Here is a 22,783-nt window from a genome sequence, read left to right on the forward strand (position 1 = left end):
ACCTCACACATGCTTCTGCACTCTCTGAAGTTTTTGCTCTCGTGTGCACATGCTCTCTCTACACACACACTCACCACACATTCACTTAAAATAATTACATAACACAGCAAGGTGGCAACAAAGCACGGGAGTGTGTGTTTTTATGTGTATTTGTGTGTGGGTAGAGGCAGGAGTGCAAACAGCTGGTCAATAGGCCTTATAGGACTCATCTCATCTCATAGGTCATAACCCCTGGGGTCAAAGGGCAGATGAAGTGTGCCACACAGTGGACCCCTGACTGGGGGCAGGTGGTCAGTCTAAATAATAAGCACCACCCCCAACACACACACACGCACACACACGCACGCGCATGCACACGCACGCGCATGTACGCGCGCACACACACACACACACACACACACACACACACACACACACACACACACACACACACACACACACACACACACACACACACACACACACACACACACACACACACACAGCGGTTAGTAGTAACCCAACCTAGTAGCTTTGAAAGGCAGGAAAAGGTTGCTGGTTCCAGTTACAAGATCTCACTATACTGTGCCACTTTTGCTCTTGAGGAGCAGTGGCACTATAAATAGTACTGGTAGTAATGGCAAAACCACAGTTGTAGTAATAGGAGCGGTTAATAGAGGTACAGTGATGGGAGCAGTATTGATAGTAGTGATGTTACAATACAAAGTAAAGCTGCAGGAATACTCTGCTTTGACCAAACAGTGATGAATAAAGAGAAAGCACGAGTGGTTCCTCAGTTGATTAAAGTAAAAACAATCAAGAGTTTGGAAAGGACATTTTCTGACAGAGGTACTTGTATTTGTTCTCCTGCTTGATCTCCACACGGACAATTAAAGTGAGTGCTTGTGGCCAAACACTGTCTCATCTGGCTATGACTGAGTCCAAAAAATGTCATCTGCATAAAATAATTCTGAGCTATGAATGTGAAATCTTTCTGCTAATAATTATGCATTCAGTCACACCAGGGGAAAGTTCAATATTTCTATAGAAAATCAGGAATCTGAACTCAAACGAAATTAAATAAAACAATCTAAAATCAAATTTGCCTTGTCAAAGTTTGGTTACTTTGTAAGAAATAGAATTGAAAAAGTTACATTTTGTAAGGAGAATAATTACCAGTTCTGTCTGTGGAAGAAGCCTAAAAACTCAAAGCTACAGCAAAAAATAAAAAGTAAAAAAAAATAAAAAAAAAATAAATAAAATGATGCTGTTAAACCATATTATTCCATTAATATTTTATATTTAGACATAAACAATGTTTTTCTTTTATAAGTTATTTTTGTTCTGTTTTTTTTTTTTTTTTTTTTTTTACAAATTCCTTCAAAAGCAATTCCAAAAGAAAAGATTGAATCATTCTGTCAGTCCTCAGTGCTGAGTTCAATCTGCTCAGAGTCATTCATTATTTTCCTTTACTCTGAGTACAAGTGATAAGAGTACTAGTTGGGCTTCTGATGCAATACCCCGGCGGAGGAATCAAACCTATACGAATAGGACGGCAGAGCTTTGCCTTGTTGCCTGGATACGAACGCGGAGGGTGGCGCATTCAGGAGTCCTTCACTGAATGAAACTGGGCTTTCGGTGGCGGACATTGTGGCTCTAAATATTACGCGTCATCCAGGCCTATCCTTCCTCCTGCTTGAGCCGAAATGTCGCCAGTTTCCTTGACGCTGTTGAAGAAGCACTGGATGTGAAAACAGCGCCATTTCTGTCGGCGTCCATGATACGCGATGCTACCGCAGCGGATTCCAGAGCTCGAGCTCGGAACGGCAGCGGGAGAGAAATAGCCGCTCCCCTTTCGCTGCTCCTCTTTACTTCAGCCCACGGCAGGTAAGTGAACCGGCTGAGGGTTTTCTCCTCACCCTGTGGTGTTTTTGTCTCCGTTTAGTGTTTCGTGTTTAGTCATGATACTCTTTCGCTGTATGACGATATGGCGTACATTTTTGAAGGGAAACGTCTGACAGTCCTCTGGTAGCCTACCGGGGCAGCTGCTCCTCCTCCCCCTCGGTCACAACAACAATCGTACGTGAAAGCTAACACTTATTTCAATTTGAATTACACATCTCTGCTATATTGTATTGACTTTTCGCATATTAGTTGCAGCGTTTCAGACTAAAAGTTTGGACTCGGCCTTACGTGCGATTAGTGCTGTTTGCTAGCCAACTATTTAATGGAGAACCGTCAGGGTTCGAATGTCACCGTTTAGAAGCAGCCTTCGTCGTTCACCTGCCCGATGTAACGTTACCAAACTAGTGTTAGCCTTCGATGGGACGAGGAGACAACCTGATTCAATTAACTGAAATGAAATGGGCCCTGTCTCGCCCGAATGGTACATGTTAGGTAAACGGACATATAGTAACTGTCTAATGACAGCAGACCAACAGCTCTGGGCAGCTAACTTAGCTCATTAGCTAAAGGTCGGTGGTCCAGCTAACCTTGCCATTTGACTGCAAAGTGACGCTAGCTAACCGACGTTAATATCAAAAGTCAGTAGAACGTTAGTTGACACTTAACCTGTTACCAAATCACCGATTCTGTGATATGTTTACATGCAAATGACATTAACATTTAGCTACCGTTAATTTCAAGTACCGTTCCTCTATGATCTGCAGTTGCCCTGCCGCACTCGATACCCCAGCAGTTTAATGTTAATACCAGTAATACGTATTTTCTCAACGTTACAGTACACCCTTAGTAAAGTAGGTGGCTCGCTTCTTGACACTGCACGGACAATTTTGCTCCTTTCCATGCCAGAATAATTTCCTTAAGTAATGGGTTGTAGGATAAAGTTGGAATGGGATCCGTGCAGTCAGGAGCTAGCTGCCGGGGCTAGCGAGCATAGAAGAAACAGCTGGGTTGTAGGCACTGGTCAGCCATATTTAGCAATTATCGATGAAGCTAGCTAACCTTTCATCTACTCTCAATCAGTATTTATTTAACTGACACAATGTCATTCTACGAAGGGGTTATGACTGCTGTAATGGTTTGGTTCCAAACTGCAAGCTTCTTATTTTGCCCTTTTGACGTCCCTAACGGGTAACCTATAATACGCTACAGCTGAGTGACGACCGGGCCAGCCAATCAAGTCGGTGCAGCCTCCATTTGCTCTTCACGTCGTTTCCCTAATCCAGTGCTGCCACACAAAACACATGCACTTGACAGAAAGCTTTTCGTTGCCCGTTACCCAGTCAGTTACACACATACATACAACTGGTGGAGATTGCTTGTAGTTGTTTTGTCATGGACATCAATTCAAGTCATGTTCGGTTTTATTACTGTCAATTGAAACTATTATATAACGTTTTTCTTGATTATAATAGAGGGAATAACAAGTAAAAGTAATACTGTTTCAGGTGGTGCTTCCTGTTTTAAGAGTATTACAAAGCTTTGCTTCTGTGTGAACTTCTCCTGTCCCGTAGTTCCTATGTTCGATTGCATTTACTGAACATGAGGGTCATTGTAAATACAGAGTTGAATAACTAGGATGTTTGAGATACTTTCATATTAATGTGAGGGGCCATTTGTAGGAATACACATCATCATGGTTTAAAGCTGATTCTCTGGGTGTGTTGTCAGTAATTCTAGTTGACCTGTTCATCATTTAAAAGAGGGCTTACCATGACAATATGTCATGATTGTGGCTGCTGTCTGCATTATTTAAAGAGCTTGTGGTCTCTCAGGAACCCATTAGATTGCTGATAAGCAAGGCTATGAAAAGTCATTAAAAACATCCTTTGGGATAAGTAACAAAACTTTTGTGCTGTGGAAGGATCTGTAATGAAGTTCCACTTCTGACATTAGTGACTGCATGCATGAATGCATTTTAAATATAAAGAGTCCTTATTGCTTGCAGTTTGGCTATGTGTAAGGATTATATGTAAGGTCTTTGACTGCATCTTTTTAATTTTTCAAACGCTGGAATTCAGCATTAAAAGTTATTTCAGAGAAACTGATGCATGCTTGCTCTGTTTCAGGTCGTGCCGGTGAAGTAAGACGAAGCCTGAAAATGGAACCCTCCGACTGAGACGCAAACACGTCTTGTGTTTTGCCCAGCAGCTGACATCTATCAGCAGCATAAGCCATGCCTGACGAGTAAAATCCCCTTTTTTGCTCAAAGCAATAAAAAAAAAGAAAAAAAAACATCCTACATGTCTCCCCATGTAGAGCCCCCTCAGTGCGTCCTGCTGGAGTGACTGCCCCCTCTTCCCAAGGTTCTGCCTCGTCCTCTCTCTGTACTGCTCCACCTGAGAATGGCCAACACCTGAGGTCCCATGCGTCCAGTGAGCACCGATTCAGACGGTCCTGCTCCTCCTGAAAACCTCTCTTGCCCCTTCCCCCTTGTGGGCCCCCTGCCTGCCTCAGAGATGTCCTTGCTCCAGTCGCTGGGTCCAGTACAAAGCTGGCTTGGCCAGGAGCTTGAGAAGTGTGGGATTGATGCCATGATTTACACCCGCTATGTCCTCAGCCTTCTCCTGCATGACAGTTATGACTACGACCTGCAGGACCAGGTGGGCTTCCATAACCTTAAAGGGTTATTTCTAGTGCTTAGAAAAGAAGATCATAGTTTGTTTTTTGCATTATTAAATGAGTGGGCAGTGGGCTTCATTCAGGAAGGGAAGTTAGTCTGTGAATGTAATGGCCTTGTTAGCAGAAGACATCACTTTGCCAGGAGAGGTTAACAATGGGGCTTTTCTTTCATATGTTGGCATTGTACCATAACTGAATAATTCCTCCTCTGATTTCTGTTGTTTGTCATGACATGTATCGATATGCAGTTTGTTTGCCGTGTTTGTGTACAGGTTGTTATGCTATGGAAGCCTGTATAGAAATTTTTATGCACACTTAGTAGGGCTGCATCGACAAGTTTGAAGCGTCATTATAAGGTTGACGTTTGATGTCTAACATATGAAAGATAATAACGTTGTGTCGTTTTTGCAACTTCACTGTAGAGGATTGGGATGTTAATTGCAACGTCAGCTATATCGGCTGCCTTACCTTTGAAACACTGCTCCGCTTGCTCACCAGAGCAGCTCCAGTCTGTGCATGTGTTCTGTGGCACAGAAGCCTTCAGTGTTGATAGGCTAGTACTCGTGTTGTGTAACCAATCAGATAGCACTGTGGGTGGGACTTTGAGAAAGACTATGGAGTGGTGACTACAGACAGAGAGAGGCAACTGTATCAGAGCTATAAATACATACAGGTATATTTATATGTATTTCTATATATTAATATTAATGAAAATGATGAGTTGTATTCATTAAAGAAAGTCAGTTTAATAAAAAAAAGACTACTCAGTGTTCATATTGAGAATATTGTTCAAGGCTTTCTTTTTAGGGTGGTGATGTCATAACTTATGACCACAGACATTCAGCTCATTCAGAAACCTCAACAGAAGCTTTGAATGTAAAAAAGGACATTTGGTGCAGCCTTAACATTTGGTATATCATTTGTGTAATTTCAATGTTTTTCTTCTGTTTGTTTTACTGTGTAACACTAGTTTGTCCTTTGTGACTTTTATCTGAAAGGAAAATGACATCTTCTTGGGCTGGGAGAAGGGAACTGGGAAGAAATGGGGCAAGAGTAAGAAGAAAGGTGGGACTGACCTGAGTCTCGAGGAAATGAAGAAGCAAGCTGCTGTGCAGTGCCTTCGCTCTGCATCTGATGAAGTAAGCAATCCTAGGATTTTCATGATGTTTATGAGGAGTGGTGTTAATCAAGTAATTCATAGTTAATCAAGCTTTGTTTTTCTGTACTTAAATCACTTTCAACTTCGGAGAAATGCAAACTAGTCATTACTCATGCATTGAGGTAGGAACTGTTTGGCAGGAACCTGCCACGTCTTTTGTGAAACTTTTGAATGAAAATCATTCTGAATACAGACGACATGAGGGCGTAATTGGTATAATTATGTCAGGAATTTGTTACTGTAGTATTCCTTGTTGCTTGTTAAGGTGCAGTCATGCAGATATTAATCGCATAAATCACGGTGAATAGACACTGAATAAAGCTGTGTCAATGTGGGAGGCTAAAGCATTTCAATTAGTTTTCATCAGAAAGGTTATATTAAGGTCGGTTGTTTAAAGTTGTTTGTTCACATGATAAATGCTATCCTCACTTACAGTGCATAGCCCTCAAAGGAATTAATTTGCATGTGAGCGTATATCCCAGAAGTATATTCATTTTATCCCATAACTTTGAGTGAGTGAAAAGGCTACTGGGAGATTTGCTGACTTTTTTTGTCTGTGCAGTAGGAGGTGGGAGGGAGGTGTGAGTTGAGAATGACACAACATAAAGCTGGAGGGAGGGTAGGGGGAAGATTCTGCAAGGCAAGAGGAGGAGTGTTGAGCTCTTCTCTGGGGACTGGACTCTGCGGTCTATTTTTTAACCAGCACACGCTGCACAGGATTGCAGCAGCGAGCAGCAGAGTTGGTCGGCTGTCAGCTGACCAGCATTAGCACAATGATGCAAGAGGAAACACAGGGCAGGAGAAAACTTTGCTTTGTTTTTCATGAGGTGGCATGGTAAGGAATATAATTTTCTGGAAGAGTGAACTGGAAATGAGTGTGCTAAAGAGTGGCGGGACTGGTACTGAGGAGCAGCTCTGATGTGATGTGTTTGAGCCTATTTGCTTTGACAGTGCCTACTTGGTCTAAGCTAGCATTTGAACATGGTTGTGTTGTTTATTTCCAACCTTTTTTTTCCCCATATATATGTGTTTTTCACATATCATATTGCGTAATTTGATGAAGGCAGTAAGCTAACCAGGATATGTAGTAAATGTTCAGTATCTCAGAACTTGGTGAGGCAATCACTCATCCTGTTGCATAGCCCTTTTTATCTTTATTTTTTTGAAAGCATTTCTCCACCTAGCTAAATATAGCACAGTCATGGCCGAGCATGCTTAAGCTCTCATAAGTCAGCTGGCTTGACTTGTGTCAACCCCGTGCCTTTCATTCTTTCTTTTGGGTCATGTTAGGGGTCAAAGTAGCGTTTGAGAACTCTGCATTCTTATCGAAGGTGACTCGGTCTTCTCAGTCATGGTTGCTTTTGGAGATAATAAAAGAAATGATTATTTTGTGTTTCTGTCAGGGCTTATTTTTTGGATTCTTGGGATAGTGTTAAATGTCCCACTTAATATACCTTGACACAATTTTGTTTAGTCATCTTCTCTACAATATATCATCATCAACAGTCATTCCTATTATTCCTATTATATAGTAAGATTTTCCATTTGATCAGCTTGTCATGGACATAGAACCTTTGTCAAATATGGTTGTATACTGGAATGTGCTCAAACCAATTCTAACTTTTCTTCAAGCTCAGAGCTGTAGTTGTCACATCCACAAGTAATGAAATTACTTGATGTCCATTGTTTTCAGTTTGAGTTCTTAAAAATGTGTTCCATGTCTTTCTCCTTTGTGCAGAACTCTGGAATTGAGAGCCTGGTTGAAGAGCTTTGCTCTAAACTAAAGGACATCCAAAACAAGCAGAAAGGTTTGATTGATACCCTTTCTTATCAGAATAATCGTACAGAATGTTTTGATTAAAAAAATATAGAAAAAGGTGAACAATAACTGCTCTAATAAGAGGTCTTAATGTTCAACGTCTTTTACAGAAGAAAAACAGATTCAAAAGAAATCTGATGGCTCTCAGTCTCCAGAGCGAGCTGAGTCCCCCTCTTCAAAGGACCAGGTGGAAATGTAAGCTACATCATGTATATTGTTGCTATGAATATATGTGTTTAAAAGGTGACTGCAGGACACACCCATATTTATTTGCTTATTTACTGCTATGAATGTATGTAAATCAAGTTTTCTCTCTCTGTTGTGTCTGCAGGTATTATGAAGCCTTTCCTCCTTTGTCAGAGAAACCTGTTTGTCTCCAAGAGATCATGACGGTGTGGAACAAAGCTAAGGCCTGTGCATACTCAAGTTCATCATCCTCTGCAGCCCCTCAGACCAGCACAGACACCTCTTCCCCAAAAGATTGCAACAGTGAAGGCGAGGCTGCAAAGGAGCGAAACCTTGAGGTGTGTGGTACCATCACTACTGTGACCAACGAAAGAGGCCAGCAACGACGAAGCAAGAAGGAAAAAGAAAATCGATACCATGGCGGTGCAGCAGCGGAGGAGAAGTCCACAGTCTACTCTAAGAGACAGACGAGACACAGATCTGAGGGCAAATACAGACCCAGATCCTGGTCTTCTGGCTCTAGTGAGGCTGGCTCAAGCTCAAGTGGAAACCAGGGTGACTCTAAGTCATCTAGAAGCAAAGCAGTTAGAATAAGGCACAAATCCAGGGAGGCTGCAAAGAATAAGAGAACACGCAACAGCGGGCATGTGAAGCTGCAGGTGAAGGTAATCGACAAAGAGGAGCGAAGAAACACAGGAGGGAGCAGTAGCAGTGCCACTGGAGGCGCTGCCAAACAATCACAGCTTTACAAAAAGGGGAAGAGACCTCTGAAGGAGATTCGTAAAGATCCAAGCTGGAAGGAAGCAAAAGAGTCCGGAGTTGAGGCCAGAAACAAAAAGGAGTATATGGAGGAGCCACTTTGGTACACAGAGCCCATCACAGAGTATTTTGTACCTTTCAGCAGCAGACAAAGCAAGCTGGAAACAAAATATCGAAGCAAGGTAGACTCTCCCGATGGCTTCGCCTTGTCAGCTGACATGGAGAGGCTGCCGGAGAGAATCCAGGGAATCTGCATTGCCAATGAGAGCAACCAGAGAGCATACCTAGCAGCAGGCTCATTTGTGGATGGGCACTTTGTGGAAGGGCCTGGCGAAGCAGAAGAGGAAACTGCTGAACTCACTGGGACCTCAAGCTGCCCTCAGCCAGAGGATAGTAGAGATTTAGATGACAAGCATCTGTCTGAATTCACTCACTTCTATGAAGTTGATATTTATCAATCCATATTGGATACTAGTGCCTCAGACTCTATACAAGAGAGTCGGATCTTAAGCATGATTCGACAAAAAAGCAAAGAGCAAAGAGACGTTGAGGCAGAATGTTGTTTAGTGTTAGATGGCCTTGAGCAGCAAGGGAAAAGTGCAATACGGGCGGACTCACGGGAAGCTTCGGGATCTGTTGGATTCTTCATGGAGGATCTTGAAAACATGGCTCAAGTGTGGGGATGTTATTCACCATCTACTTCAGAAGATATAGATGGAGAAAGCTTTGTAGGAGACTCTCCCATTCGACTCTCCCCCCTTCTTGATAGCGTTTCATTCACCCTGAGCAAACTATCTGGAAATCTGGAGGAGCCACCTGTTCCTGAAGCCACCAGTGAACCATCTTGTTTGAACTCATCCTGCTTCTCTCTTTTTGAGCTGCAGTATGACAGCCCCACTTTTCCTTTTCCCCACGACTCACTCACCGTGTGTCACGAAAACAACACAGATTCTAGTAGCTGTCTCGACCCACATTCTAATAAACAGTCTCGTTTGCTAATATGGACCAAAAATAGTGCCTTTGACGAAACTGAACACTGTTCTAACCTTTCAACACGAACTTGCAGTCCGTGGTCACATTCAGAGGAGACTCGTTCAGACAATGAGCAGGGAAATGTTCCAACAGAGGATGCTGCTCAAATTGGCAATGAAGAGATTGATTGTATAATCCCGCCTCTCTCTGGTACCTATCTGGAGGATGAAATCTTGGATTTTTTGCAAGAAAACTCTGGCCATAAGTCTGAGGAGGTCAATGCAAATACAGCATCAAATCAGACCTTCACCAAAAAATCAAAATTGGAGTCAATTTGTGGTATAGCACTGGAAGAGGATGAGAGTAAACAGTACAGCACTGGCATGTTTTCGGACAACACAAACCAACACAGTGATGACTACAGCTCAGGGATAATAAAGGACATTTGGACTGCAATAGGAGATGACAAATCTGTAAGGTCAAGGCAAGGAGCAGAAAAACCAAGCAAGGCGCTATTCTCAGATGAGTCAAGTGGTTACTGCTGCAGTTGTCTGGAAGTGCAGGCAAAAGGAGTTCCAATTCAGGGACCTCAGAAAAAGGCAGTGCAGCGATCAGAATATCACCTTTGGGAAGGCAAGAAAGAAGAACAGGACTTAGCCAAAAACAAACTCTCCAAGGTAGATGGTGCTGGGGATTACATGACTCCGTCCAAGCCCTGGGACTTGAACTCTGACAAGGAGAGTACGTCATTCATCCTAGGAGGGGTGTATGGAGAGTTGAAGACACTAAGCGGTGATAAGAATTGGGCTGTTGTGCCGCCAAGTGACACCCAAGATAGTCTGCTCCAGTGTGCCGCTGCAGCTGCATCTGCTTCTGGCACAGACATGCTTACCATCACTGGCACAGATGTGTTCATGAACACTGGCAGCTGCTTTGCCCCTGGGCACAGGCCCCTGTGGAGGCCTCTTGTGTCCTTTGGGCAGAGTGACCAGGCCATTAGAGGAAGCGGAGATGGATTGAATAAGGGATTTTCTTTCATCTTCCATGAAGATTTGCTTGGATCTTACGGAGGCTTGCGTAGTGAGGAGCAAGGTTTAGAATATCCATTTGCATCCTTCAACCTGAACAATCCCTTCTCTCAAGTCCTCCATGTTGAGTGTTCTTTTGAGCCTGAGGACATGGCTTCGTTCAGTCCGGGGTTCAAGCCCAAATCTATTCTTTGCTCAGACTCTGAGAATGAAGCCTTCCACCCACGAATATATGGCATCAACCGGACGCAGTACAGGGCCATTCGCATTTCCCCCAGGACTCATTTCCGACCAATATCCGCCTCAGAGTTGTCTCCTAGTGGAGTGAGTGATTCAGAGGCCGAGACTGACAAAGAGGAGATGAGTTTTCCCGTCCTGGCGCCGGTGGACGTCTTTGATGATCCTCAGGCAGACCTCAAACCTCTGGAGGAGGATGCAGAATGTGAGGGCCCTTATTATGGGAAGTCAGAACTGGAATCTGGTAAATTCTTACCCAGATTAAAGAAGTCTGGCATGGAGAAGAGTGCCCAGACCTCTCTGGATTCACAGGAGGGCTCCAGTACCCTCCTGCCAATTGCTGAGCAAGAGATTTGCTTAGACTGCAAAACGACAGCAGCTGCATCAACTGCAGGTGAAGAGACAGACGTCTCAGTCTGCAAGATTCAAACGGATGAATCTTCAGGAGAAAAACAGTCCTGCTTATGTTCGCCAGCAGGTCAGATCCCAAAATATGGGATTGCTTATGACTTTGTTGGAGATGTGCCAGAGGTGAGGGTTTCTTAAAATGATCTCTGAACATTCCCAATCTGTTGTGCAAGCAAATGTAGCAAACATATTGGCCTAACCACACAGTGTTTTATTATCTGTAACAGCTGTAAAAGTGGTTCCACCTGTGATGTTTCGGGTGGCGGTTTACTGAAACACACTAACCACTTCTCATTTGTTTTGTTTAGTTCCCTCTATTAAATGTAAGTGGACAGGGAGGAACTGGCAACCAGCAAGATGAGTGCTGGTGGCAGAACACGCTCTGTTCCCCCCTTTTCCCTGGATCTCAGTGTACAGGTAAACCTGTTTTTGAAAACATTTTGTGAACTTTTACCATTTTCCTCACAATACTTTGTTGCAAAACATCAAATCAGTGACACAATTCATGTGTTTTTCATCAGTAGCAACAAATTGTTTTAAAGGTTGAAGTTATTAGGCAATATAAAACTTCCAGTCGTGAACTATGACAAAATGTACTGTACATATATGTTCCAGCACAGACTAATGGTTGATATGTGGTTTAAAAGTGAGAAACCTTGCACCGGACCATGGATTGATCACCTCATGAGCTCGGAGTTGTTACTGTATTCACTTGGATGTCCAAAGCTGATTTACAGGAGTGGTAGCAGGGCTGATCAAGACATTGTTTAAATTTAATTCAAGGCAAGGAGAGAGTAACCACTGTTTCTGCCTGTTGTTTCACTAACACTTTGTAGGTGGCCCTCACCTCTAAAGTGCTGTTTTTGATTGAAACTGCATTTGAAATGAAGTATAATGGTTGTGGTGGGATGAACAAAGGCTCTCCAACTCATTCCTAAACCTTTGTGCCACTACAGATCCACACTGACACAACAATCTCAGTAGATAATAATCATATATGCATTATAGAAACAATAATAATAGAACAATAATGATAACAATAACAATAATAGAAAAATAGAAAGAAAAATATATGAAATGTGTGTATTAATAAATTGAGTTATTTGTCACAGCTACAAAACAGCTGTAGATTCAACTCTAACAGTTGATGTTACCAACACATAACACAGCAATAAGAGTGATAGCTTAAATATAAAGGCCATTGACTGTAAGCGTGTTAGAGAGTAAAGCTGGTTTAGGCCACAGAAACAAAGGAAACCAGGAAGGAAATGAGAAAACGCTACATTTCCTGTGTTGGACGCAGCACATAGCCAGCCCCGCAGCAATATTTACATTCTGTTCTCTCATTTTCTCTGGTCACATGACACCTTTTAGGATCTGGATATAGTCACTCCAGTTGTTTAACAGGTCAATCGAGTGGAGAGTGTAAATCTATAACATTATCTCCGAAAGAGGAGGCCAGTGTGAAGTGACCGCAAAACACAATGCATTTTATTGATTGTAAACCTTGATTGATATCCGTTTGAACAAAGAATGATCAGTCATTGCCTGTGAATTCCCACTGTTGCAGATTATTAACAGTAGACAAGGTGGCAAGCTGTACAGCACATACAGTGTCAGGATGTCACTGACTTTTCCCAGACTACACTTAATCACTTAATCAACTGTTTGAGGCAATTACATTAGTTCGCTGAGTTAACTTTATTTTCTACTTAGGTTATCTGCTAGTAACAGTGCTAGCTTGCTTTTGCCCTGCACATTCAAATGAGTTTACACTGACATATGTGACCTGTCAGCTTTTAAGACACACAAGGTGCTGCTCATAGAAAAAGAGCTGGATTGACCAAATGTTGATGAGGTTGTACAATTCTAGAGACAGTTCTGCACTCTGCTGACCACCAGCGTCTTCCGCTACAGCCATCAAAATATATGAGCTATCCAAATAGCATCCCTATTTTTGGTAACGGTAGCAATTTCAACATTTTCAGCAGCAGTCGAGCTGAAATTCCTCATTAGGCCACAGAATCTGAAGGGTCACAGCAGGATAGCTGACAAACACTGCAGTGTGTTTAAACGTACATGAAGTAGTTACAGTCTGGAGACCTCTAGGCCCAGTTTGAAAATGTAACGAATGCTGGAGGTAAAGGAAGCTACAGTACAGCGAACAGTCAGATGCAGCTTGGATATTTTACCTGTGCACCAACCTTAACCATTTTGCATGACTTCTTTCTCCAGGGAGCAGCAACATTTGAATACTCCAGTTTTGCAGAGGACACCTGTCGTAGAGAGGAAACCTCCCTCTCCTTTTGTGACTGGACCTCTACCAGCAAAGATTCAGGGTCATCTCAGAGCTGGAAAACCTAATGTAGGCTAATTTTCTGAGACCCTCCCCCTCCAGAACCCCCACACATAACCCTGCTGGTTTTCATTTACTAACTTACAACCTTGTGTAATCAATCAGATCAACAAAAAGTGAGTGAAAATAGGAAAACTCAAAAAATATGTTCTGTCTTTGAGTGATGCCATGTGCGGACATGCATTTTAGGCATTTTAGAATTTGTTTCATTTGATTCTTCTCTACACTGGTCCTCATCCAAGTCTCACAGTTAGGTAGTAGGGACAATCTTTTGTTCTATCCTCGTTGGTTTTGTTCCCACCATTTTGCTTTTGAACTAGGATTCTGGTAGTTGGTGGTGTCTGAATGGTTGTGCATGTGTGTTCGTCCAGCCAGTCTCACTCCTCTTTTTCTAGTTGAACCTAATGTTGTGTGAAACAAGTGCTATCACATCCTCTACTTTCCATCTTGTGTTCAGAAAGGTAATACAAGGATGTTGAGATTTTTGGGTTGTGTAAGAGTTTGAGAGTTTCATTTGAATAGTTTGTTTGGACAACTTTCTGAATGTGAAGTAGAGAATGTGTGAAGCTTTCTTCTAAATATCCCGAAATTCCCCATGTGTGAAAAGTTATCATAAATGAGTCTGATTTTTGAATGGTGATAGTCTTACAAAAGCTAGTAGTAGACATAGTATGGTTTTGTGAGGCTAAAATAATAATAATAAAAAAAATCCTAAAATAAAAAAAAACAGGAAATCAAAAGGAGTTTTGTTGAAAAAAAAAAAAAATACTAATAATCTACTTGAAATGCAATGCTGTAAAAGAATTGGGGAAAAAAAAAGTTTGTGTTTTGGGGTAAAGACCCATCATGAAGAGACATAAGTACAGCCATTTCTGCAGACACCCGTGTTGCAACTGAATGAAACTTTGTTTTATTTTTTTGTAATTTTTATGGTACAGACTATTGGTGCTATAAATACATTCAAAAATCTTTTGAAGTTGCAGTTCCATACTATGGCTGTGATAAGTAGACGGCATAGCCTAGTTTTGTTTGTAGTCCAGACAGTCAGACTCCATGAACACCTTTTTGCGAAATTGTAAAAGAAGAAAAAGAGTTTTGCCTGATGGCGGTTCTTGCTTAATGTGGCTTGGTTTTTATTTTAAGGTTACCTCTTAGTTGTCAGGCCTGTGACAGCTGAAACAGAAAGACTTGCAGGTATTTAAATCTCAAGTTTCTACACATTTTTTTTTCAGTTCAGTCCCCCCCCTCCAAGCAGAAAGGACAAAATCAGCATTGGCTGGTGTTTAATTGTCCAATTTGTGCTGCAAGTAAACAGATATATAACAAAACAAGTGGCGGGTCGATTGTCAAACCAAAAACAAGGCAGAATTACACTAAGGTACAAATGCTTTTTTCCATATGAGGTGTGTTTTTATTTTATTTTTTTTTGTTTTACAATATATCTTGTGAAAATATTGAGTAAAGTCTCACTATGTGTGTTTGCGTGTGTGTGTGTGTCGGCAACAGAACTTGGAAGGCACTGGTTCAGAATGAGTGGACCAGAACTTCACCTGAGAGAAACGTCTGCAGAAATGCTGACGTTCGCAAAAAAAAAGTCAAAAATGCACCCCCCTGAAATTTGAAACACATCAAATAGGCTCCGAACCCTCTGAGGTGCGGTCGGACTGGCCTTTCTGGTGACCAGTGCTTTGAATATGAAATCGAGTTGAGGCTCATGCAGACAAATGCATCGTGCATTCCTTAATACCTGCTGTTTTTGTTTTTTTTTTTCCTTTTTTTAATTTTTTTTTCCAGGTTTGAGGACGGTAGCTGGGTGATTTATTTGTCACGATACCATGAAACTGAAGCACAGATAAACTAAAACCATCCCTCCATTAATGCGTTCATAAAACTATATGAGCAGACTCGCTGTAATGCACTGTCGCAGGTAAAGGTGTCTCTACTGCGGGCATGGCTTTGGAAATGGTTTCCTCATTTAGACAAATGCAAAGATTGTATGTAAAGGTCCAAGGTTTGTTCAATGCTATGCCACCTCAATTGAAAAAGAACCCCTTACCCCCAGTAGCTGAATGAAAGGTACTCCAACTTCAGGGTCTTGTCACCTTTCTTTGACAGTCAACAGACACTCAGGAATTTTTTGATATAAGCATACTGCATCATCTACACTCAGACCTGTGACAGTGCATTGATGCATTAATGTAAAACCTTCCTTTGATTGTAGAGCAGAAATTATTGACAGGAGTTCTTTCAAGCAAACCATAGAGGTGACTGTCATTATTTTAGAGCTATAGTTTTAGGGGAGATTAAAAAAAGAAAAAAAGAAAAAAAAAAGAAGTAAGCCATTGTAGATTGCATAAGCAATGTGGAGGGGAATTCAAGAGTCCTATGCAATACCTTGGCGCATGTAAACATTCAAGAATATATGGAGACAAGTCATTCTGTTCATTTTGCATGTTGATTACTTTGAGTGAGGGACACCTGAGAAAAAACAAACAAACCATGGAATGTGTCTAAAAAAATGCAGCATGCAAACATCACACTCCATATTTTTATGTTGGATTAAGCAAAAGATTTTGGTTTAAAAAATAAAAATTACAAGTAAGGTTAAATCAGTGATTGAATGTTATGATTGTGTGCGCGCGTGAAGCTGTGAGTGAACGTGTGCGAGAGGCGAGAGGTCACAAAAAACGCACTTACATCGGAGTGGAAAGGAATGCATCGCACCTTTCTCCATTTAATTCTTCCATTTTGATAGGCCGTGTTTAAATAACAGAAAAAAAAGAAAAAAAAAGTGTGACGAGAAGATGCATTCAGTGAGGGTATATGCATTTGGAACGACATTGAAAAGGGTCGCCGAGTTTCGATTGCACTGCGGTCTGAAGAACATATCCAGCACTGAAAACTTGAGTTTTCCTCGTCTTTTCATTCCCACCTAGATGCTCCTCCACCCTCCCCTTTCCTCCGTGTTCCTAAATCCCATCTGTCCCGAGTAGCTCTGTTGTTCTAATTTCATGTACACCCTGAGTAAATTATTTTGTTTCATTGTGGATTTTCTTAACATCTAATAAAGGAATAAACCAAACCTCAGCCCATGAACGTCCCTGTCTCTTTCTTTTTCTTCCCTTTTATAAAGTGTGTTTGCCAAAGTGGTGATGAGACAGAGAGGATGCAGGTGCAGCTTTGTGTCTGAAATCCATGTCTTCATGGTGACACTAGAGGGCAGGATGGGGATGCAGAAGAACAGCCAGCACCCTCAGCACACATCATTATCATCATCAGCCATTGTTTTCTGATGATGCTCAATAACTATCTTAGAAAACTGGATCATTCGAGTGTATTTTAGCACCTAAAAAAACAAAACAGGGCTATATACTGTTTGGTGGACACTATAGCTTCCATCCATGAGGTTGTAATGAAATATTGCCATCACTTGTGCTTCTCAGCCTGTATGTGACATTTTTAGGCCAATTTCTGGAGTAATCAAAAAAGGTTTAGGTCCCAAAACTTCCAAAGTGACTGTAACATGAGTGTCAAAGGACACGCTCCAAAAATCATAATGTTTATTGTGTATAGTCGCCCATAGTTGTGCATAGTTGTATATAGTCGCCCATTGTCACCTTTTCCACTTTTTTACTCTTCTAGATTAAGTTTGATTAATTGAATCGTGCTGATCAATTGAGTCAGGAATTGGAATATGGGTTTCAGTCAATATGGCATTTTTTTTTTAAATGCTGAACAATAATATATTTTAGAAATATAATTCCTAATATATATGCAGAAAAACACTATTTTGGAGCGAACACTCAATATTATGCAAATAAAAGTACGATATTTTTAACCTTAGCAATAATTATAACGTGTTTAAAATCTCTTGTAAGGCGGTAGTTCAGAGAAATGAACTTTTCTTACCCAAACGTCTTCATAATGTTCGTCTCAAGTTGCGAGGTCGATTATTAATGCCTTCAGGTCCCAGACAGGTGAATCCATCGACGTGAGCATTCTTGACTCGATTACACCGCACTCACGGCACAAGTTTGTTTTAAAATGGCGGCGGAAGCGTCGAGACAGGTATGAAATGTTAACGATACCGGATAAACTTGTGAAATATGCCTGTTCAGAGAATTCGCTAAACACCGGAGAATTGCGTTCTCTCCCGCAGAGACACCATCAGAGCAAAAAAATATGTGTCGCATTTTAACTTCATTTGGTTCCACTTGAGGAAGCGCTGGTGAAATCAGTGAGTTGGCGTCAACAGCAAGTGCACTTGGCAAGCAAGTCCGGTTCGACGTGGTGTTAATGTTAACGTCTGCCTTTTTCATCCTGACTGGAATTTATGTGTTTGTTCCGATACACGGCCTTAAACTGGCGCTGTTTTCTGTACACTAAGCTGCGTTGAGGAGGCAGGGAAGTGATGGTGGTACGGCAGTAGTCACAGCATCATCATGGACCGCCCCGGCCGGCGGCTACCTGCCACCCACCTGTAGCATCAGTCAGCAGCATGGCGAACACGACCCTCGGTACGCAGGACCGGAGAGACAACGGCTGTGGTAGGTGACTGTGATGTGTTGCCATTGTCATAGGCCTCCCGTGTATTATTCTGGTTAACCAGCATACCACATAAACTCTGCCCTGATACTGTTTGTGCTGTTCTCAAAGGTCGCGCCAAAGCGCATTCAAAAAATGTTTAAAGTAAAATATGGCTTCGGATATTGTACATTTAAACAGCTAAAAAACCATGATATGAAGCATTTAGGAATTATTTAAAGCCAGTCTTCAATTCGGCTCATGTTTAATATATATAAGGTGGGATAAAATTGAAACTTTTAACAACACAAGTTAGTACAACTTATCTCAAAGCCCTTTGTGAGCTGTTTGAATCCCGTCTTCAGTTCGGCACACGTTTAAAGAATCAACAAACACTCCCTGGGACGGAATTTTAACTTTTAATCCCACAGATAATAAGCCATGGCTCATGATAATCTGTGAATGGTTGAAGCCAATCTAAAATTTGGCACATATTTAAATTACCAAATTGGACTTGGAGCTTGCTTAAATACAATTTTACTGTTATTTACTCGGACTTATTCACTGCCCACCACCATCCTACCAAATGTGTTTGTAAGACCCTGTCAAGGAGCTGGTTCAGAAAATTGAAAATTTCATGAAATGAAAAGAGGCTCTCAAATTTCTGGAAGATGAATAATCTCTTAATCTTTTTTATGCCACGTGCATTGTAATCTTTGAAGAAATACCAGCTGGTCATTTAATTGGTGTCTTAACCCAAACAGAGAAGCACTTTGTTGTTCAGAGTCATATTATCCTCCCTAAACTGAAAGTGATTTCCTCCTGATACCTATTGATAATAATAATATCATGACTCACAGAACGAACTTGCGTGTGCACTCAAATAATAGGTGTATACCTTGGTGTGACTTGTAAAGACAAGAACATGCAGGTGTGTGTTGGTGTGGCCTTACGGTTCAGCCCTGGCGAGTGACATTTTTATTTAACGATAACACGTGCCAGTCAAGGATGCCAGTTTGTCAGCCGTACATCGTGATGATGAGTTTTTCCAGATTCTGCTGTTGATTGGTGAGCTGGTTGTAGATTATTTCCACCGTTGCACAGGAACAGCTCCGTTGCTGTGTTTTGGGACAAAGTCTACCAGGCTCACATGACAACCTGCTGGTCGGGGTTTAGAGCTTGGCTAAGAATCTGGCTTTGTGCGAAAACATTAGGCTCAGTGTGAGGGTTTGACCTGAGAAGTCTATTTATTTTGCCTTCCTATTTTACCTGCTTATTTATTTTACATGTCTTTATAAAAAAGCAAGTGTGTGTGTATTTAAAGCCATTATTGTCAGCAAGCAGGGACACTATTTCCTCAAATGTCAAGTGCATCTGAAGCAACAATGATTTCGTGAAATTCTAGCTGTGGAGCAGAAATATCTCCATTCATGAGAGTCAGGAGCTCAGTTAAAGCAGCCTGAGAGCGTATGCACGCTACCTTTAGTTAAGCTTCCCAGCTGGTATTAAGGCATGATGTAGCCTGACTGGTGCCCCGTTCACATTACAGCACAGACTCCAGTTACAGCCGGCCCCTCGGGTCGTCTGGCACTTTGAGTCTTTTTAGTTGTTCCAAAGTACACAACGAAAAAGCTTCGGTGAGGCAGCCATTAGTCTTTCTGCTCCGAGCTGTTCGGAGAGTCTGTCTGAGGATCTGAGAGCAGCTGAAAGGGTTATATGAGTGCCATATCTGTTGAAGTGCAATCTTTAAAACCCACCTCTCTAGCTGGCCTTTGATTGCAATGTTTTATGGCCATCGTTTATTTTAGCAAGTCATTAATTTTATGGGATATTTATGTAAAATTTTTCACAATAAAGGCATTTTTTTTGTAAATTAAATCCAGGTCAGTGAAAAACTTGTAGAAATGTTTAAAAATCGACCTCTTTGCATCTCCTGTTCTTCTGAAGGTGTGTCTGGAGGAGCCATTGTAGAGAACGGCTGTGTAGTGAAACACCCGACATCCTCTGACCTTCACGATCAGAGTGGCGACCATTGCCATGAGCCCAGCACGACCCCGCACAGCCAGCCCATCTTGCCCAGTTACAAGCCAACCTGCTCCTCTACCCCCATCTACTACAGCAGCCCCCAGAAAAGCTACTCAGACCTGAACCAGGACAGCCACAGCTTGTCCTCCCAGGACTCAGGTATCCCAACTCTGGAGATCAACCCTCCAGAGCCCATCCTCCATAACCACCAACGCTCAGGTGACGGAGGCGTCATCCTGGACTCCAATCATGACTCTCCTGCCACTTTACCTTTGGATGATGACAGCAACGCCATCCGTAAATCTTCCACCTTCCCCCGCAGCGGATATGACTCCATCCGCCTCTTCAGTCCCGCCCTCAGATTATCCGCCACCACGGGGATGAGTGTTGGGGGCGGAACCTTAAACCGCAGCGACGACATCTCTGTCTGCAGCGTGTCCAGCATGAGCACCGAGCTGTCGGTCTCCAATGAAGACATCTTGGATTTCACCGTCACCTCTGACTCCAGCGCTATCGTCACCTTAGAGACGGACGACAGCGGCACCGCTCACTTCTCAGACGTGACGCTGTCATCATCACCGGGAAACTCCAGAGACTTGTGGAGTCCCGTACGACCACATCCGGGGTCAGGTGTTTTGCGACAGGAAGAGGACGGCAGACAAAAGAAACTGGGACCTCTAGCAAGCTTATTCAACAGGTAAGTTCAGATGGGGTTCAGAATATTAGTCTCTACAAGATAACTCATATTTACAAGGGATATTTAGGTCGTATGTTTGGTCATATGCACACCTGACAGTTCATCCCTATCTGCCATTTCTTCCCTTTTCCATTTATGAGCAACGTATTAACATTTACTAAATGTTAATATTAGACTACAGTGTAGCTTAGCAACGTATTAACGACCGTTTTTTATGATGACTAAATTATATTACAGAAAAAAGGGGATACTCCGCTTGAATATGATTTTAGCTCTTGTCTCTATTGGCAATGTAAGGGAACATATCAGTGAGGAGTAGCCTACCCCATAGTGTAGGTTAATTATTACACATAGTGTGATTCATTGTCAGAGTTAGACAAAGGATTAGGCATTTTGACAGCATTTGTTTTGGCAGAAAACCCAAAGTATATTATGTAAGTACAAAAGTCAATGTACCATGGGGCATGTCTACCAAGAACATTTGCATGCAGCAGCAAGAGGCACACATACTGACGCCGCACACAGCACAGGAGGCTTTTCTGTAACAACAAAACCAGCTGAGCTTGTGTTGCAGCGTGAAGTATGGCGATGACAACACAAAGAGCAACTTTAAAGAACAGTTTCCCACAGCCAGCCAACTACTGTGGTTGTTATTAGACCTCAAATGAGGTTTAACTTTCATTTTGATTTGATTGTCCCCCATTCAGTACTGAAGTCTGCAGTAGATGCTACTTGCCACATTAGCTGCCACGTGATGTAACTCCCATTCTATGAGTGTGTGCGTAGCCCTGTGCCTGCAGTAGAGCACATGGTTGTTGCTGTTAATACAGGAACGACAATATTACAAAATCCGTGTCGTGGCAGAACGTGACGCTCGAGACGAACCCGGTGTACCACACAGCCATAAGTGGAGGCTGGGGTAGAAACAGATAATGAATGACAGTGCAGTAAAGCCCTATCTGTACATACCATCATGTGGAGATAACAAGAGAAAAGGCATCGGTTATCATTCATTTATCATTAAGAGAATATGAATACATTGATTCTGTGACAGATGTTGTGGTTCTGTGAGTGCTATAAGCAGCCTCAGTGAGATGATTATCCAGTCTGTGCTTCCTCTCAGCACAGACTCGTTGTTGGAGGCTTTACAGAAGTAGACTTTGCTCAAAGTTGCTTTACAAACCTTCCTTGGCCAAGATACCCCTCCCCCTCCCCTTCCAGCACTCTTGTGTATTACATCTTGCACAGAATGACCCTCCGCTTAATGTGGCACAACATTAGAACAAGTTTAGTTTGAAGGTTCAGCATATTCTTCCTGCTGTATCACTTCAGTGAACAGAGAGAGAAAAACAGTTGATCCTTACAGACATCAGGGGTCACCCTGCTGAGGAATTTTCTGCAAGAAAACCATGCAGCACTACAGTTTTTTGCTTCGGTAGAACTAATTGGCCCAGTTGAGAGCATGACACATGCACTATTTGTAAAGAGGATACAGTCACATTGTTGCATGTGGAGTGTTACTTCCTATTTCTCTGTGTATGACTGAGGCCACAGTGTCTCTTCTTCATAAACAGGTACAAGTATATTACAGGGGAAATTGAATAACTTGAGTAATTTGTAGGTCACAGGTGAACCTACTGGTGATCAAAAGAAGCCAAACTGATGTGTGAGTTGCTACAAGATCCTTTCATTAGCAGTTTCTATTCAGAAGGACTCCTCTCAGTATTAATTTACATACAGTTATTAGGTGCTTTGCTCTGGCTCTGTTGATGACAAATGACAATGACTGATGATGAGTTTGTAGTACAACTCTGAGTGTGTTGGAAGTTGTATTGAAAAGTCAGCAAAATGAGTTTGAAGTTCCTTTAAGTGCTTCTGAAGTTGGTTTAACTCATTGGCTTTGATCACATTTAGCCACTAAAAAGATGAGGAAGTCGGCCTCTCATTTCCTGCTTCGCCACATTCCTGAGTTTTTTTCTTTAATGAGCAGGGAAGGGAATTTTACAGCACCCAGTAAAATGGTTATTTTTTGATTTTTGGGCTAATCTGC

The 22,783-nt window shown here is 42.0% G+C and overlaps 2 protein-coding genes across 2 annotated transcripts in view; both read left to right on the forward strand.

The window, feature by feature from the left end:
* Positions 1-1,729: 1,729 nt before the first annotated feature.
* On the forward strand, positions 1,730-14,577 carry kiaa0232 (KIAA0232 ortholog). The gene is made up of 8 exons (XM_070992791.1): positions 1,730-1,866; positions 4,011-4,544; positions 5,562-5,702; positions 7,461-7,530; positions 7,652-7,736; positions 7,873-11,254; positions 11,440-11,548; positions 13,367-14,577. Exons 2-8 carry the CDS (start codon positions 4,308-4,310, stop codon positions 13,381-13,383), a joined length of 4,041 nt encoding a protein of 1,346 aa, XP_070848892.1. The 5' UTR covers positions 1,730-1,866; positions 4,011-4,307; the 3' UTR covers positions 13,384-14,577.
* Positions 14,578-17,540: 2,963 nt separating this feature from the next.
* The window catches only part of tbc1d14 (TBC1 domain family, member 14), a 31,237-nt gene continuing 25,994 nt past the window's right edge, over positions 17,541-22,783 (forward strand). Inside the window, exons 1-2 of the mRNA XM_070993305.1 lie at positions 17,541-18,034; positions 19,959-20,733. Coding sequence (XP_070849406.1) covers positions 17,986-18,034; positions 19,959-20,733 — 824 coding nt within the window. The 5' untranslated portion in view covers positions 17,541-17,985. The remainder of the gene's footprint in view (positions 18,035-19,958; positions 20,734-22,783) is intronic.

This window comes from Chaetodon trifascialis, chromosome 23 (genome assembly GCF_039877785.1).
Source record: "Chaetodon trifascialis isolate fChaTrf1 chromosome 23, fChaTrf1.hap1, whole genome shotgun sequence".
Lineage (NCBI taxonomy): Eukaryota > Metazoa > Chordata > Actinopteri > Chaetodontiformes > Chaetodontidae > Chaetodon > Chaetodon trifascialis.